General features: G+C 43.2%; 1 protein-coding gene across 2 annotated transcripts in view; it reads right to left on the reverse strand.

The window, feature by feature from the left end:
* Window positions 1-18042, reverse strand: part of LOC142573237 (dual oxidase maturation factor 2-like) — a 547099-nt gene that overhangs the window by 108332 nt on the left and 420725 nt on the right. For both annotated transcript variants that reach the window (XM_075682837.1, XM_075682836.1), the window contains one exon: window positions 4043-4215. In XM_075682837.1, coding sequence (XP_075538952.1) covers window positions 4043-4215 — 173 coding nt within the window. The remainder of the gene's footprint in view (window positions 1-4042; window positions 4216-18042) is intronic.

An 18042-nucleotide genomic window follows, 5' to 3' on the forward strand; every position in this document is an offset into this window, starting at 1 on the left:
AAAATATGCTTGAATATGTTACCTGATATTTGCGTTTTGTTTTTTATATTTATTGTTACCACTCCTTTTTTCAAAGCCCTATGAGCCATGAAGGTAATCACTTGCCCAGCTCCATTGTACATATTACGGACCCCATTGACTTTAAAAATATGCTTGAATATGTTACCTGATATTTGCGTTTTGTTTTTTATATTCATTGTTACCACTCCTTTTTTCAGAGCCCTATGAGCCATGAAGGTAATCACTTGCCCACCTCCATTGTACATATTACGGACCCCATTGACTTTAAAAATATGCTTGAATATGTTACCTGATATTTGCGTTTTGTTTTTTATATTCATTGTTACCACTCCTTTTTTCAAAGCCCTATGAGCCATGAAGGTAATCGCTTGCCCAGCTCCATTGTACATATTACGGACCCCATTGACTTTAAAAATATGCTTGAATATGTTACCTGATATTTGCGTTTTGTTTTTTATATTCATTGTTACCACTCCTTTTTTCAAAGCCCTATGAGCCATGAAGGTAATCACTTGCCCAGCTCCATTGTACATATTACGGACCCCATTGACTTTAAAAATATGCTTGAATATGTTACCTGATATTTGCGTTTTGTTTTTTATATTCATTGTTACCACTCCTTTTTTCAAAGCCCTATGAGCCATGAAGGTAATCACTTGCCCACCTCCATTGTACATATTACGGACCCCATTGACTTTAAAAATATGCTTGAATATGTTACCTGATATTTGCGTTTTGTTTTTTATATTCATTGTTACCACTCCTTTTTTCAAAGCCCTATGAGCCATGAAGGTAATCACTTGCCCACCTCCATTGTACATATTACGGACCCCATTGACTTTAAAAATATGCTTGAATATGTTACCTGATATTTGCGTTTTGTTTTTTATATTCATTGTTACCACTCCTTTTTTCAAAGCCCTATGAGCCATGAAGGTAATCACTTGCCCAGCTCCATTGTACATATTACGGACCCCATTGACTTTAAAAATATGCTTGAATATGTTACCTGATATTTGCGTTTTGTTTTTTATACTCATTGTTACCACTCCTTTTTTCAAAGCCCTATGAGCCATGAAGGTAATCACTTGCCCAGCTCCATTGTACATATTACGGACCCCATTGACTTTAAAAATATGCTTGAATATGTTACCTGATATTTGCGTTTTGTTTTTTATATTTATTGTTACCACTCCTTTTTTCAAAGCCCTATGAGCCATGAAGGTAATCACTTGCCCAGCTCCATTGTACATATTACGGACCCCATTGACTTTAAAAATATGCTTGAATATGTTACCTGATATTTGCGTTTTGTTTTTTATATTCATAGTTACCACTCCTTCTTTCAAAGCCCTATGAGCCATGAAGGTAATCACTTGCCCACCTCCATTGTACATATTACGGACCCCATTGACTTTAAAAATATGCTTGAATATGTTACCTGATATTTGCGTTTTGTTTTTTATATTTATTGTTACCACTCCTTTTTTCAAAGCCCTATGAGCCATGAAGGTAATCACTTGCCCAGCTCCATTGTACATATTACGGACCCCATTGACTTTAAAAATATGCTTGAATATGTTACCTGATATTTGCGTTTTGTTTTTTATATTCATTGTTACCACTCCTTTTTTCAAAGCCCTATGAGCCATGAAGGTAATCACTTGCCCAGCTCCATTGTACATATTACGGACCCCATTGACTTTAAAAATATGCTTGAATATGTTACCTGATATTTGCGTTTTGTTTTTTATATTCATTGTTACCACTCCTTTTTTCAAAGCCCTATGAGCCATGAAGGTAATCACTTGCCCAGCTCCATTGTACATATTACGGACCCCATTGACTTTAAAAATATGCTTGAATATGTTACCTGATATTTGCGTTTTGTTTTTTATATTCATTGTTACCACTCCTTTTTTCAAAGCCCTATGAGCCATGAAGGTAATCACTTGCCCAGCTCCATTGTACATATTACGGACCCCATTGACTTTAAAAATATGCTTGAATATGTTACCTGATATTTGCGTTTTGTTTTTTATATTCATTGTTACCACTCCTTTTTTCAAAGCCCTATGAGCCATGAAGGTAATCACTTGCCCACCTCCATTGTACATATTACGGACCCCATTGACTTTAAAAATATGCTTGAATATGTTACCTGATATTTGCGTTTTGTTTTTTATATTCATTGTTACCACTCCTTTTTTCAAAGCCCTATGAGCCATGAAGGTAATCACTTGCCCACCTCCATTGCACATATTACGGACCTCATTGACTTTAAATATGTCGTTGAATATGTTACCTGATATTTGCGTTTTGTTTTTTATATTTATTGTTACCACTCCTTTTTTCAACGCCCTATGAGCCATGAAGGTATTCAAACAAACAAACAAACAAACAAACAAACAAACAAACAAATAATCAAATAAATAAAAAAAATAAATAAACTGCCGCGCTATTGCATAGAGAGCAGACAACACCAGACGCAGCGCGCAGCAACCCTGGCCAGCTCTGGCGCGCTTCTCAATTGCGCAAGTGCGGCGAGCAGTGAAATCACGTGTCCTTTCTTTCCTCTGCGCCGTACTATAGCACGTTATCGGTTAGCACAATTAACGGATGTTAGCCAGCCCACATATCTCCCTACGAGACCACGCAGCGCCGCCATCTTTTTTGTTCACTTTACAGACGTTTGCCAGCCACGAATAAGGCTCATTTATACAGGTGCGTCAGTTAAACAGCTTCGCTGTAAAAGAGGCAGATTGTCTATCACAAAAACGGCGTCTGAAAAATCATCATTTCTCGGCACAAGTTGCGTATGGATGGATACTACGGTGCATGGTGCACGTGTCACTGTTTTCAAATGTCCCTTGTTTGTTTAAAGATGATTTCTTATTTCTGTGTTTTTTATGCCAACAAAGTGCACGTCATACATCGTGTATTTCAAATTTCAAGCTTTTCACTTATAAAAATCCGTATAAAATTTGTGCTTTTACTTGTCTCGTCTCCTGTCTTCATTCCCCAGTTTGTACACAAAGCCTACCATCAAACAATGCAACCAACTTGGCCAGAGCAGTACCCTAAAAGGAATAAACTCAGTTCACAAAGCTTGTTGCTGAGCTAGTTGCTTCTTTCAGAAGGACACAGACAAAGTCGAACATCATACCAGGGCGCTTGTTGTGTTGAGCTTTGCGCGTATTCTTATTTTAGTGGCACAAGCATCGAGTGACACTTTTGTTTCTTGCGCTGCGCTTCCGGTTCGCCTCCTGAGACGACCGGGGACGAAATTCAAAATAAAGGAAAGACTGAAAAAATAAAAGAGTGCAAAATTCATGGACTTCATTATTGATATGATATCAGAGGATAAGTTTAGTTACAAGTTGAGTTACTAAAGTGTCTGGAATAATGAGAATTAATTAGAAATCACTGATTACCTCGCACAAAGCACATAATCGCAGGCTTTAGAGACCCGCCATGTGAGCACGACTTTGGCGAAATTCCTGGAAACCGGGAAGTAGAAAGCGGTAGCAATGACGTCACTAATGACTTCACACACATGAAGGTGGCACGATATTCAACCGGATAATTAATCGAAAACAGTTCCGTGGCATAGACTGATCATCTGGCTAGCAGAGAAGATGTGACATCACTCTCTCACTTCTCCGCTCCCGGCGATCGCCTGCTTGTTCGCAACACTTGCACACGCGCTCCCGGTACATGCGCTGATGTCATCACTGGAGAGGGCACGTAAGGTGCGCTTGCTGAGCCGCTCGCTAGGGGGCTACGCCCCGCCAGGTTGTGCACGCTGCGCTTCCTCCTCGCCCTCCCTCGCCTGCATATCGTGCCAGCGGAAAGATGTTCGCTCGCGTAACCTAAAGAGCACCACTTCCAAGGTGCGAGTACCATTAAGATATACCTAAGTGCAAGATTAGGGTCGCCTATCGTTTTTTAACTGGCTTGAATTGTTCTTTAGGCTCAGTTAAGCCATTTGTTGGAATCTAAGAAGAAAAAAAATCCGTACCTTGTCGCCGTCTGGGGTAGTGACTGTGCTGGTTTTGCGGTCTGTAACGCAGTCCTGGCCCACGAAGTATCGGTAAGGCGTGTCGTAGTCAACTTCGAGAATTGTAGAGAACTTGTTCGGGAAGAAAATGTCAAGCACCACAATCGAGAGCCCACAGAATGCTGCGACTGACCCTGCATGAAAAACAAGATATGAACGGAAAGATATAACATGCTTTCGTTATAAATAATTTAGTTCACATTTAGTGGCAGCGAACATCTTGTGTTATTTTGTCTGCTGGCGCGCGTGGCATAGCTGTGTGTGAGCGATGCTAATAAGAGTGGCCAATAGCGATAGCTGCTTCACTTCTGTTTCTCGCTACGCCACCCTGTGTGCGGAGTTACAGTATACAATACAGGAAGAAGGACCGGAAGCCTCAACCACTTGGACCAGGGGATTTGTCTTCCTCACTTGAAACGCTGTTTTCTCTTGTTCGCCTAGAGTTGATGAATGCTAATGTGCATGTATAATTTCTTCACTGTGTCCTGTTTACAACCTTCGTAGGAAAAGGGTACACTTTAATAGCGCACAGGATGGAATTGCATCAACGGCACCTCAATTTATTATGTCATGGCACGAGACGACTGTAAACCGTGCTTATCCTGAACGCTCTTAGCTACAGCGCCTATTTGCCAACTGCCGTTAGGTCGAGGCGTTGCCTTGACATTGATGCGTTCTTTCTGTTTGTTGAACATCTTGAAGGGACACCGCAATACGACGAAGACAGAAGGCAGGAACACACAGGACAGCGCTGTCTTGTCTGTTCCTGCCTTCTGTTTTCGTCATATTGCGCTGCCCCTTCAAGATGTTCCACCAATACCAATTCGCCCAAATGTCGATCCTTCTACAGTATATTTCTGTCGGTATAGAAACGCGCCCTCTATGCTTTAGTTCCAAATACAACGCCAGCAGACGATGTCACGAGACATCGTCTGCTGGCGCTGTACGTGGAACTGTACGTGGAGCAGACAGAGCGCGCGCTCCGTCTGCTCCTTGTGTAGACTCTGGTACTGCAGTTCCCCATCCACCACTGGGATCCTACGGTTGCGCAAAGTTCATCCGGCCTTTTTGCGGCGAACAGACGCTGTCAGCTAGAAATCGGCGAAGATCTTAGTCTTTCGCCAAGCAAGCGAAAAACAGAAGATAGCCGACCTCCGTTCGAACTTGATTAAAATGGCAAAATAGGCGACTTGGTGTGCATCTGTAGTTAGGATAAGCGCAAATGGGCAAAGACCATAGAGTCAAGCGCTCGTCGTATGTCGCTTTTGTCTGTTCACGCTTTTCCCAACAATCGGATCAAACGTTCACGTAGTTTGAAGACGAACATCCTGTCCACTGTGCCAGGGCCACGTTGTGTTTAATTTATTTCCTGAATTAAATGACAAAGGACAGCACAAGGTAAACGAAGCGGAAATGCCTTATTTCCCGATGAATGCCAACGATAGCGTGATCAGTACTGGAGCGGTGTAGTGACGGACCCTACTGCCATCGTTCAAACGCGTGATGTGATGCCGTGCTCCTCTGACTTCCCTCTGCGCACGCTGTGCTGTCGAGCTGCGCCTAGCGCATCTGTGTGAATCAAACGGAAATGTCGCAGTATATGATTCAGCTGCAATTCCGCACACCACCTATAAATTTCGGAGGATTTTTGTCCCCCACTGAAAAGAGACACATACGCAGTGACTAAAATTGGCGTCAAAGAGATTCACTGATGAGTGCGTCATACCCACTGACACATACCCAGTGATCGAAGTTGGCCTTAAAGAGTTTCGTTGAACAGCGGCACACACAACCAGTGATCAAATTCGGAACCACAGTTCGTTTCGAACCCGGTTCCCTCAGCACTGCAGTCCGATACTGTCCCACTAGCTTACTAGCCCCATAAACCTAAGTTGACGGGAAAACAGTGAACGACACAGACAGACAGACAGACAGACAGACAGACAGACAGACAGACAGACAGACAGACAGACAGACAGACGGACGGACGGACGGACGGACGGACGGACGGACAGACAGACAGACAGACAGACAGACAGACAGACAGACAGACAGACAGAGATAGATAGATAGATAGATAGATAGATAGATAGATAGATAGATAGATAGATAGATAGATAGATAGATAGATAGATGCCGCAAAGAACGCGACGTATCCTAAGAGTGCTAATTGCATTAAAACCAAAAATGGAAAACGTCAATTCGACAGAGACTGGCACGCTGCACTAAATACCCTGATGTACATAAACAAGATTATTCTCTAGCACCAGCAGAGTACAGTGCTCCTTTTATTTAAATTAGAACTTGACTATAGCTTGCAGAAATAATAAATAAGAATATACCGACGTCCATCTGCTAGATGGTAAAGTTTTCTTGCCATCTGCAGTGGTATGGAACTGTAGATAGTCATCATTCGACTGCGTATGCTAATGGTAATAATACGAAAAATAATATTTAATTCTATAGGTATATAGAGGCAGATCGTTGTTGAGCGTTTTTCCGCAATGTCTTACAAATCATAGCACGTGGAGGAGCACCTATGGATACCGGCTTACGACACAGTTGGTCCACCAAGGAATGCTTCTGCAGCCTCCACAATCGTCCGGCGTAGAGTCAAATGCAATACGTAAATATCATCGAGTTTCTTACAACATAATCACTCTTGCCGCAAGAACACAAGTGGGAAGAGTTGAATAAGAAATAAATGTTTACCATTACCTCACATAAATATGCGTATAAATTGCGGCGGAATTATTTTGAATTCCTTAAATAGTCTTTTATTATATCAGGTTGGTTCGATATACTCGGTGAGTGTTCTTTTTCGACTTAAGAGGAGCTACAGCCTAAAAGATTCCACTACGACGACATAGGTGTTTCATAGTTGCGCTTCCATGGTTCGACATTCTGTTTGTTTGCACGTGTCTTCACAACATACCAAGCAGAGCGGAATAAGAGTCCATTATCATACGCTGCAACTCATCATCAGCCTATTTTTATGCCCACTGCAGGACGAAGGCCCCTCCCGGCCATATCCGTCTTTTCCCTGTCTTGCGCTAGCTGACTTCGACTTGCGTCTGCAAATTTCCCAATTTCATCACCCCACCTAGTGTACCGCCGTCCTCGACTGCGTTTCCCTTCCTTTGACAGCAATTATGTACCTCACTGGTCACGCCAGTTATCTGCCCTACGCATTAAATGGTCTGCCCAGCTGCATCTTTTTTTCTGTCACTCTCAACTAGATATCGGCTATCTGCGTTTGCTCTCTGATCCACGTCGCTCCCTACCCGTCTCTTAATGCCACGCTTAACATATTTCGTTCCATCGCTCTTCACCCGGCGGTTCACTTGTTCTAGAGCTTCATTGTTAAGCTCCCACTTTCTGCCCCTTATGTTAGCACTGCTAGAATGCAATTAATATGCATTTTCTTTTCAACGCAAGTGGTAAGCTCCCTGTCAGGATTTGGTAAGGCCTGCCGTATGCATTATAACCCATTTTTATGCTTCTATAAATTCCTTTTCAAGATGAAGGTCCGCTGTAAGCGATCGGCCTAGTACTACTACACAGACTCTGGAGGCTTACTGGCGATCATGAATTGTTGTTCGCTTGCCAGCCTATTGAACATTACTTTAGTGTTCTGCATATTAATCTTCAGTTCCACTCTTATACCTTCATGGTTTACGTCCTCAAACATTTATTTCCTTTTATGCCAAGTGTTGCTGAACAGGGCAATGCCATCTGTAAACCGAAGGTTGCTGAGGTATTCGCCGTTGACCCTCACTCCTAAGCCTTCCTATGCAGTGAATGGCTTTCGAGAAATTGTGTCTTATTTTCTGACTCCTTTCTTGATAGTCATTTTTTCCTTTACTTGTGGATATAGCGTAGCTGTAGAGTCATTGTAGATACGAATATATTCATGGGTACCTCCTGTACTCCTCGATAATGTAATGCCTCCATGACTGCTGGTATTTCTAACGAGGAAAACGTCTTTTCATAATCTGTGCAAGTCATATAGAAAGGTTTATTCTACTGCGCAGACTTCTCAATTACTTGACTGATGACATGGACGTGATCCATTGGAAAATGTCCCTTCTTGAAGCCAGCCTGCTCTCTTGCTTGTTATAGACCAAGTGTTGTCCTGATTCTATTGGAAGTTATCTTAGTGAATATTTTATACAATACTGACAGCAATTCATGGGGAAATTTATAGCGCGCGCAATACACAAGAACGCAGAGAGGCTGGACACGCGATCGCTTGTCACAACTGTTTATTTTTTGAAAGCGAAAGAACATAAAAGCGTCAGCTATCGGCACGGGGTCTGGGCAAAACGAGTCAGCAATTTTTATATAACCAGATTAGAACGCTTCAAGCAGTATTCGAGAATTCAAATTCTTTGTCAGCAATAGCAACCGATGGCTGACTGATGCATTTTTCAGCACACCTTACATGAAACGCTTCTGTAATTTCAGGTATTAGTTTATTTATTTCTGGAAACAAAATATCAATGTCGAAAATTACCGGTTGACAATTACATAGGTTGCAGTGGTTAGACAAGCGCGAATGATTTTCTTTTCCGAAAGAATGTTGATGTGTTAGCTCAAGCTCTTGGGCCAGCTGGTGCATGATGAACTTGAAAAAGGGGGTACCAGCGAAACACAAAGGACGCACACACCAGGAAAAAGCGTTAGACACAGACGGACGCTGCGTCCGTCCATGTCTAACGTCTTTTTCTTGTGTACGCGTGCCCCCCTTTTCAAGTTCATGTTGATGTTCTTTTATATGAGTGTTTATGCACCGACCGGTTTGTCCTATGTACATGTTGCCACATGATAACGAAATCCGGTACACAATACATATTTTGCGTTTCGTAAATTTTTGATCTTGTCTAAAACCGCAGCTGCATTTTCTTTTTGTAATGTGAAACTTTTTTGAAACAGCGTGCCACACTTTTTGGGTCTTGTTAGGAGCCCTGAAAACCACCTCAGCGCCATACCGGCGGGCAACATTCTTTAGCCCATGCGAAAAATAGTGGACATAACGAGCAGCCGCAAGGCCTTTTCTCTCCGTGCTATGTCTGCTCCTTGAATCTATTGTTTGTAAACCCTTTACTATCTTACTTACTTTCTCTACCGCTTTGCAAATTATTGTGCTCCGGGAATCCCACTGAAGCTAGCCTTGTACCTGCTTTGCAAAGCATTCATTCGTTGGGTGGCAACAAGCTTTTACCAAAGCCACCCGAAAGCTCGACACTGCTATTCTGCTTTTTGCAATCTTTTAATGTCCTTATTGGTATGCGCTTTTTCGCTCTTTCCGAAGTGCTTGTGTGTCCAACTACTCTGCGTCCTCGTCCATTGCGCGCACTACGCATTTCACCACGAATACTTGCCAACTCGCCTAGTTAGTTCTGGTGACAGCTATCTTTTCTCAGGTATTAGCATTTTCTGAGCTCTATAGGACCCTCCAAGTCGAGAGTCATCGCCTGTAAATGACAGAAAACTTTCCAGCACAATATCTACTCCATCTTTGATTATATTAGAATATCCACAGCAATCTGGAACCTTTACCATGTAAGACTTTTTACTGCCCTTGACTCAGTCCAGAAGTACGCTGCTTGTTTAATCTTTTATCAAATTACTGTCGTCGTGCCAGTGTTTCACAATTGAAGTCCACGCTCACCTTTCCTCGGATCGTCAATGCTCTCGCCTTCCATTGTTCCACAAGTTCTGCCATTGTAATCATGTTCTAAAAGATGTTCCTTTTTCTCCTGCCATGTATGTATCATATTTATTTATTGATTTAGTACATGCTGCAGAGCACATTGTGGTCTTTGCAGGAGGGCTCGACATACTTAACTGCAAGACTAGACATAGAAATACAAAGATACATAGGTATATTCATATGCATGCAGAAATAATACACACTTTTCTATGACATGTTGATCACAAAGCAATTCGTGAAAAGATCAAAACACAAAGCCTGAATCAATACGTTCTTCCGGGTAAATTATGGAAAGCAGAAGGGGGCGCAAACGCAACGCTATAAACTGGATGAATGCATGAGATTAGTCACAATAGGCAACTAAGCGTTGCGCACGAAGTGAGAGAGAAGAACTTGCCGCGATCATTCAACAGCAAAGGGAACAAATGTATGCACACTCCTTAGTGCAACGGAAATACTAATTTGAAAGAAACATACATATTTAAAAAAGACAGTCCCATGTTGTACGGTGCGGTTAGAGAATTCCATTCGGAACTTAGAACGACAGAAAGCTGAGCTAGTTGGTAAGGATTCATTATGCAAAAAAGAAGTGAGGCGTGCAGACATGACACAAGAGTAGAGAAAGGGACAACGCTTCTCCACTTGTCCACTTCTCTACTCTTGCGTCCTGTCTGCACGCCTCACTTTTTTTTTTGTATAATGAATCAATCCGGAAGTAGTCCGTGGAAAGAAGGGAAAATTGTAGCTGGAAAATCCTAGCATAGACAGGTGTTAGTGTATCAAGACGATGTATCGTTTATTCCTTGTGTAAAGGGGGCTTACATATAGTGAAGGGTCCAGAGCCAATTTGTGGTTTAGATTATATAAAGAATCTAGCCAGTATTTCTGTCTTTGTTCAAGCGAAGGAATGTTGTTGGCCAACATCAACTCTGGCAGCGAGTCCGAACTTTCAAATTTGGAATAAACAAAGTGAAAAGACTTTCTCTATATCCTCCCGAGTTTGTTCATATTGACCTTAGCATAGCGATTCCATGCGACGCAAGCATATTCATGTTTTGGCCCGCTGTAGGTAAGTGAGCGGCTTCACGTTTGAGGGGGAATATCTAAGCTAGTATCACAGAAAAGTTACCTTGCGGAAGGCAGAAGAACATATGTTGTCAATCTGAAAGTTCCATGAAAAACTGTTAGTGAAAGTTACGCCAAGGTGCACGTAACTTTCAACTTGCTTTAATGGAATAGGACCCATTTGATACGCGTACTCCAGGGGGGTTCTTTTATGCGTTATGCGAAGACAGACAGATAATTTAGCTTTGGTACAGTTGTAGGCCAGTCGGTGACACATTGCCAATAAAACCGCTACCGTCACAGGACGGAGGTGCAACCGGCCATCAACCGCCCTGTGTTGTCGTCTCCCTCCGTCCTGTGTCTGTAGCGGTTTTATTCACAAAGAGGGACAGTTTTTTCTGTTTGCAGCAATGCCCTATTCATTGCACGACAAAAATATTTTATTCAAGCTAGACATAAGTTTCCTCTGACCTTCCGCGGACTTAATACTATGACATGCAACGCAGTCGTCTGCAAACATCGTATTTGTGTCCCAGGTTTGACGACGGTAACAATGTCCTTATTATATGAAAGAAAGAGCAATGGACCGAGAACACTGCCCTGGGGAACATCTGAACTGACTGGTAGATTTCCTGAGTTGTGATCATCAACCGAAACATGCAGTTGGCGATTATCCAGATAGTCTGTTATCCAAGTTATTAAAATCTCTGGAAGTTTCATCATCATTATTTTCATCAGCAGCCTATTTTATCTCCACTGAAGGACGAAGGCCTGCAGTGGACATAAAATAGGCTGATGATGATGATGATGCAGGTTAATGTTTCTAATTTTAGAATTAGTTTTTCGTGAATTACTCTGTCGAAAGCATTACTGAAGTCCAAAACCACAGCATCAATTTGATTGTTGACATCCAAAGCTTGGGCAAGTGAATCGATTACTATTACTAGTTGCGTGAAAGTGGTACAGCCTGTCTGAAACCATGTTGAGGACTTCTTAGTATCATGTTTTCTTTTAAGAATTCATGATTGTGAGTGGCGATTATGTGCTCGATATTTTTGGAGCAAGATGATGTCACTGATATGGAGCGGTGATTCTCGAAGAATCATCGATTTCCTTTCTTAACGACCAGAACAACTCGAGTCATCTTCCAATCTTTAGGCACTTTCGCGCGTAACAAAGATGCTCTGAACGATATCGCTAAGAACGTGGCAACAGTTTCGGCGCATCTAATAGGGAACACATTCGGGACGTTGTCTGAATGAGGAGTTGTTTCGGTTTTTTACATTGAGTAACATAGACACAATGCCATGCTAAGAAGTAAAGTTCGTCTCATGCTGTTTAAACACTGCAGAGCTTAAAGACGGCCCTGAACTCGCACGGGAGAATCGACTATGAAAGTAATTGTTAAAAGGTTCTGCGATGGCATTCAAGTCGTTAACAATGGTGCCATCAACAGCCTTCTTGCTATCCCCTAGGTAACCCCAAGACTTATCCGGCGCTTTCTTCATAAAGTTAGGCAATGTTGTGGTAAAATAAAAAATATTTTGACTAACGCACGGCACAGGACAGCTTTTCTCGTAGTTCAGCGATAACGACCGTGCATGGATGCTTCTTTTTATTCGTTCAATGTTGCGATTTTTAGTTGTACTATAACGCGCACCATCCAAGGAGTACTTTTATTCACATTCTTATTTTAGTACGTATAAATGTATCTATGCAATATCTGCACGTTGTAGTAAAGGCTGTCCATAGCGTACACACACCACCGTTTTCTGCAAAGCGCATAAGACAGGTTTCCATGTAGTCAATGACGCTGGCGTCATCAGCTCTGGAGTAATCTTTAAAAGAGTTGGTTTTGGCAATTTTCGGAGCAGCAGTCTTGACAAGAGGCAATAAAATGGCAACAAGGTAATGATCAGATAAACCATCTTCTATTGTTACGATATGCTCAGAAATGGTTCGGTTTAAAAATTTCACATCTAATATAGAACATGATGACCCTTGTGCACGTGTGGATTCATTAACCACTTGGATTAGATCAGGTCTCAGCATAATGTCAAGTATGCTGGTAGCGTTTACATCAACCTTATTGTTTGCCTGGAGGAGCTCCCAGCTGACACCAGGCAGGTTAAGATAGCCGATCAAAAAAATTCTTATTTTGGTAGATAGAAGCTTGATCTTGATCTCTGGAAGCTTGATCAAGTAATCTGGTGTAGCGTCAGGTGGGCTGTAACATACGCACAGCACATGACCCCAGCGCGATAACTTAAGGCGTAAACACTCCAGGTCGGGAGTATCACCAAGCAGCGTAGCTCCTATCTGATCTTATCTGATCCTATCTGAACTAGAACGGCTACACCTCCGCCTCTGCGCATTATGTCCTTACGAAAAACTTTGTAATGGGGTGGAAAGACAAGTTCATTTATTATATCGCTACGCAGCCAGGTTTCTGCTATGACCGTGATGTGCGGAAGGTGTTGTAGCAACCGAATTTCTAGGAAAACGGTCTTGTTCACTACGCTACGTGCATTGAAGTTCACGATGCACTGGCGTTTATCCTTGCATGAAACTGAATTTACGTGGGAGGAAGGTTCGAGGATTTATAAATATGCAACATCTGAATTATTGTCTTGAACATCGTCGATTTTTGTGCCTATTTCTGCGCTTGCGCGAGACGACGGCTCGTTGGGCGGTGCGGTTTTTCTGCGTCACTTTTTTAACAGGAATTCTTTCATATTTTTATTGCTCCGAATTTAAGCTATCCTGTTGATATACAATTTGTCCAAAGGAAATGAAATCTTATCCGCCTTCTCTGGTTTTTGTTTCGTACTTGCCCAAAGCCTTCTTCTAACTTCTCGAACTTGTCGCGAATATTCTTCCCTCACTGATATAGCAGCTTGTGCCATTGTTTCAGAATTGATGTTTTGTTTCTTGTATCGATCAACCTCAGTATGACCGGTCGCCTCTTATTAGTGGACGGTCGACCTAATCAATGTATTCGTTCAATAGCTATCGGGTTCGGCTCGAGAAGTTCTTTATTTATTTACGGCTGTTTCCAGTGATTTGCTGTTTTCACCCTCCGGTTCTGGTAGCACAAAAATAATCAAATGAGGGTTATTACTCTGGTTCTCTAATTCGGTTATTTTCTTTTCAAGCATCAGAAGAACTTCGTGTATATGTTGTGGCAGAGGTGCCAGCGACGCGGCATCGTGACCTGTGACGTCACGCTCCTGTTCCTACATATACCAGCGTCCCAATGGCAATAAGCGTTGTTCTTCACCGACAACCGGCTCCCTTACATGGTGGCAGCGGTGGGATGCTGAACTACTAATCATCTAGAGACTGATGTCTCAGATGTCGAACCTCCTTTTCCAGAGCTACGACGAAGCACACGGCAACGTAGCAAGCCCTGTCTGTACCCATTGCCTGAGAGACGTTGAACTACTTGTTTATATATAAAAAAGAAAAGATGTGGCAGCGCTGCCAGCGACGCGGCATCGTGACCTCTGACGTCACGCTCCTGTTCCTACATATATCAGCGTCTCACTGGCAATAAGCGTTGTTCTTCACCGATAACCGGCTCGCTTACATGGTCGCAGCGGTGGGATGCTGAACTACTAATCCACTAGAGACTGATGTCTCAGACGTCGAACCTCCTTTCCAAGAGCTACGACGAAGAACACGGTAAAGTCGCAAGCCCTGTCTGTACCCATTGCCTGAGAGACGTTGAACTACTTGTTTACATAAAAAAAGGGAAGATGTGGCAGAGCTGCCAGCGACGCGGCATCGTGACCTGTGACGTCACGCTCCTGTTTCTATATATACCAGCGTCTCACCGGCAATTCCGAGCAAAGTGTGCATGGCTGAAGAGTCCGAACAGTTTCAAGTAAATGTGCTCGATTTTGTTTCTGCTTCTGAAACACGCATCGAAGACCTCCTTGTAGCAACCGATAGCGACCTAACCCTGCTCAAGCTACGAGGATATGCGCAAACAAGCTGGCCGGACAATAAACGTGATATCCCGGTAGCCGTGCGCCCCTACTGGTCATACTGGGAGGGCATACACATCCAGGATGGCCTACTGTTCCGCAGCAATAAGGTAATCATACCACACTCGAAGAGAGCAGAAATATTGAGCCTCCTCGTCGCCGCACATTCGGGAGCAGACAAAATCAAAGAACGAGCGAGAAGCGTTATGTTCTGGCCCAGCATGTCCGCGGATATTGAACAGTACTGTAGAGCTTGCAAGATCTGCCAAACGCATCAATAGCGGAACCCGAAGATGCCGCTTTTGTGTCCCGAAATGCCTGGTTTAGCATAGGAAACTGTAGGAATGGACTTGTTCTGTTACGGCAGCCGACAGTTTGCCATAATCGTGGACATCTATTCATTCTTTTTTGAGATACGTGAATTACAAAACGTCACTGCAAAACTACTGAAATCATGGAGTTCGGATATTTTTGCTGTTCATGGGCTTCCCTCAAAGCTGTGCAGTGATAACGGCCCACCGTTCCACGGCGCGGATTTCAAAGAGCTTCTGAGCACATTAGGTATTGCACACGTAACTTCGAGCCCTTATTACCCGCGCTCTAACGGAATGGCTGAGAGGGCTGTTCAAGAGGCTAAGAAACAACTACAGATGTGCTCGTATTGGACACCCGACTTCCAAATGGCTTTATTTGAGTGGCGAAATACCCCCGGGGATGCGGTGATGAAGTCCCCTGCGCAGAGACTCACGGGACGACTGACGAGAACCCTGCTGCCAGTACCCACAACGCACCTGGCACCAGAGACGGTGCCCTGCAAAGCTGTTCACCGCCGTCTGCAGGAAATCCGTCAACGCCAGAAAATATACTACAACCGCGGCTCCAGACAGCTGCCCCCCATATCGTTGGGGCAACAGGTAACAGCGTACGACACTCCTCACCGGACCTGGGCACCTGCTGTCTTCCTAAAGCCAGCGGAAGCACCACGTTCAGCGATCCTGAAAACGGGAGACGGCCGGGAGATCAGGCGGACCCGAGAGCATCTACGCGACGTGGCACCACAACCACACGATCCTCTAAAGTCTGATGTCTAATACGTCGAACCTCCTTTCCCAGAGCTACGACGAAGCATACGGCAACATCCCAACATCGTCTGTACCCATTGCCTGATAGACGTTGAACTACTTGTTTATATAAAAAAGGGAAGATGTGGCAGAGCTGCCAGCGACGCGGCATCGTGACCTGTGACGTCACGCTCCTGTTCCTATATATGCCCGCGTCCCACCGGCAATAAACTTTATTCTTCACCGACAACCGGCTCGCTTACATATGTGAACGCCGGTCTTCGCATAAAGTGACTGATATGCGCTGACCAAAACTTTCATGTTTGTGTGCCATCTTGCCGCCCTAATGGCTGTAACGATTCTGCCTTCCCCAAGGCTAGGGTTGAATGAAGCTACCTTCCCACCGTGATTTCCGCGATCACAGACACCAAGAGCTTTAAGGGTGCCATCGAGCTTTTTGTTAATTTACTCTGTTAATCTCGTTATTTGTCCTTAAGTATTTCTTTATCTTCACCTGCACACCGTTTTACTTTACCACTCCTTCCTGTAATGCATACGAGCCTTGGAAGTATGGTAAAAAAATTAAACAAATAAATAAATCGAATGTTATTCTATCCATTTCTGCCACTGTCCTCGATATATGCCTTGCAAGCATCTTGTACCTTTATCGCTAGTAATAGAAAGAGTCTCTGCATCCTGGTAGGAGCCTCTGCTACCCTCCCAGCTTCTGCCCCAAATGTTATCACCGGTAGAATGCAATGCTTGTACACTTTCTTTTTTCAACGAAAGTGGTAAGCTTCCAGTTTCGATTTGGTAATGCCTGTCATATGCACACCAATCAAATTTCTTCTGTAAATTTCCTTCCCCTGATCAGGATCTCGTGTGCGTACCTGACCTAGATAAACGTACCACTGTACAGACGCTAGGGGCTAAATGGGGATCGTGAATTCTTGTTCCGCTGCAGGCTTTTGAACATGAGTTTTGTCTTCCGCACATTATTGTTCAACTCTACTCTCATGCTTTCTCGGTCAAGGTCCTCAATCATGTGTTGCAATTCAACCCAACAGTCGCTCAACAGGACAATGTCTTCTCCAAACCGAAGGTTGTTGATTTATTCGCTGTTGATCCTCACTCCTAAGCTTTCCTAGTCTAATATCTTGAATACTTCTTTTAATCATGAAGTGACTTGCATTGGATAAAGTGTGTCTCCTTGCCAGACCCCTTTCTCAATAGGTAATTTTCAACTTTGTTGAGAACCAAGGTATCTGTAGATATTTGTAGATATTTCCAAATATATTCACGTATGCCTCCCGTACTCCTTGATTAAGCGATGCCTCCATCACTGCTGGTATCCTACTTAGTCAAACGTATTTTCATAGTCTATGATAGCCATATAGACAGTTTGATTGTACTCCGCAGATGCTCAATTACCTCATTGATGACACAGATGTGAAGCCAGCCTGTTCTCTTGATTGATTAAAATCAGGTGCTGCCTTGATTTGCTTGGAAATTATCTTGGCAAATATTTTACACAATACTGAAAGCAAGCTAATCGGCATATATTTTTTGGATTCCTTAGACTTTCTCTTCTTATGTAATTTGAAGTAGTAGCTTAACGCGAATAAAACCACGGACACAAGGAAGACAGACAGGGACAAGCGCTTGAAGTAGTAGCTTAGCGCGAATAAAACCACGGACACAAGGAAGACAGACAAGGACAAGCGCTTGTCCTTGCCTGTCTTCCTTGTGTCCCTGGTTTTATTCGCACTAAGCTACTACTTCAAATATGGACGACCAACTAGCCCAACAGTGAACTCTTCTTCTTATGTAATACTGTATGGTTGGCATTTTTCGAGATCTCTGGTCCACGTCAATTTGTTAGGTATTGTGCATAAAGGTTCGCAAGGTTTTCGAACATATCTATTCCATTTGTATTAAGTGGACTGCCATTTTCTGCTATCGCTTTCCCCGGGACGTGTCTTGAAAGTCCCCCCCCCCTCCCTTACATCTTCATCGCTAGTTATAAAAGAAGCCTCCGTTTCCTGTTACATCACTACTTCCAATGAAGATTGCGCGGATGCTCATGGCACTGGACAGACTTGTAAAGAATTCCTCTGCAACCTTTACGAT

The sequence above is a fragment of the Dermacentor variabilis genome, chromosome 2 (genome assembly GCF_050947875.1).
Source record: "Dermacentor variabilis isolate Ectoservices chromosome 2, ASM5094787v1, whole genome shotgun sequence".
Classification (NCBI taxonomy): Eukaryota; Metazoa; Arthropoda; class Arachnida; order Ixodida; family Ixodidae; genus Dermacentor; species Dermacentor variabilis.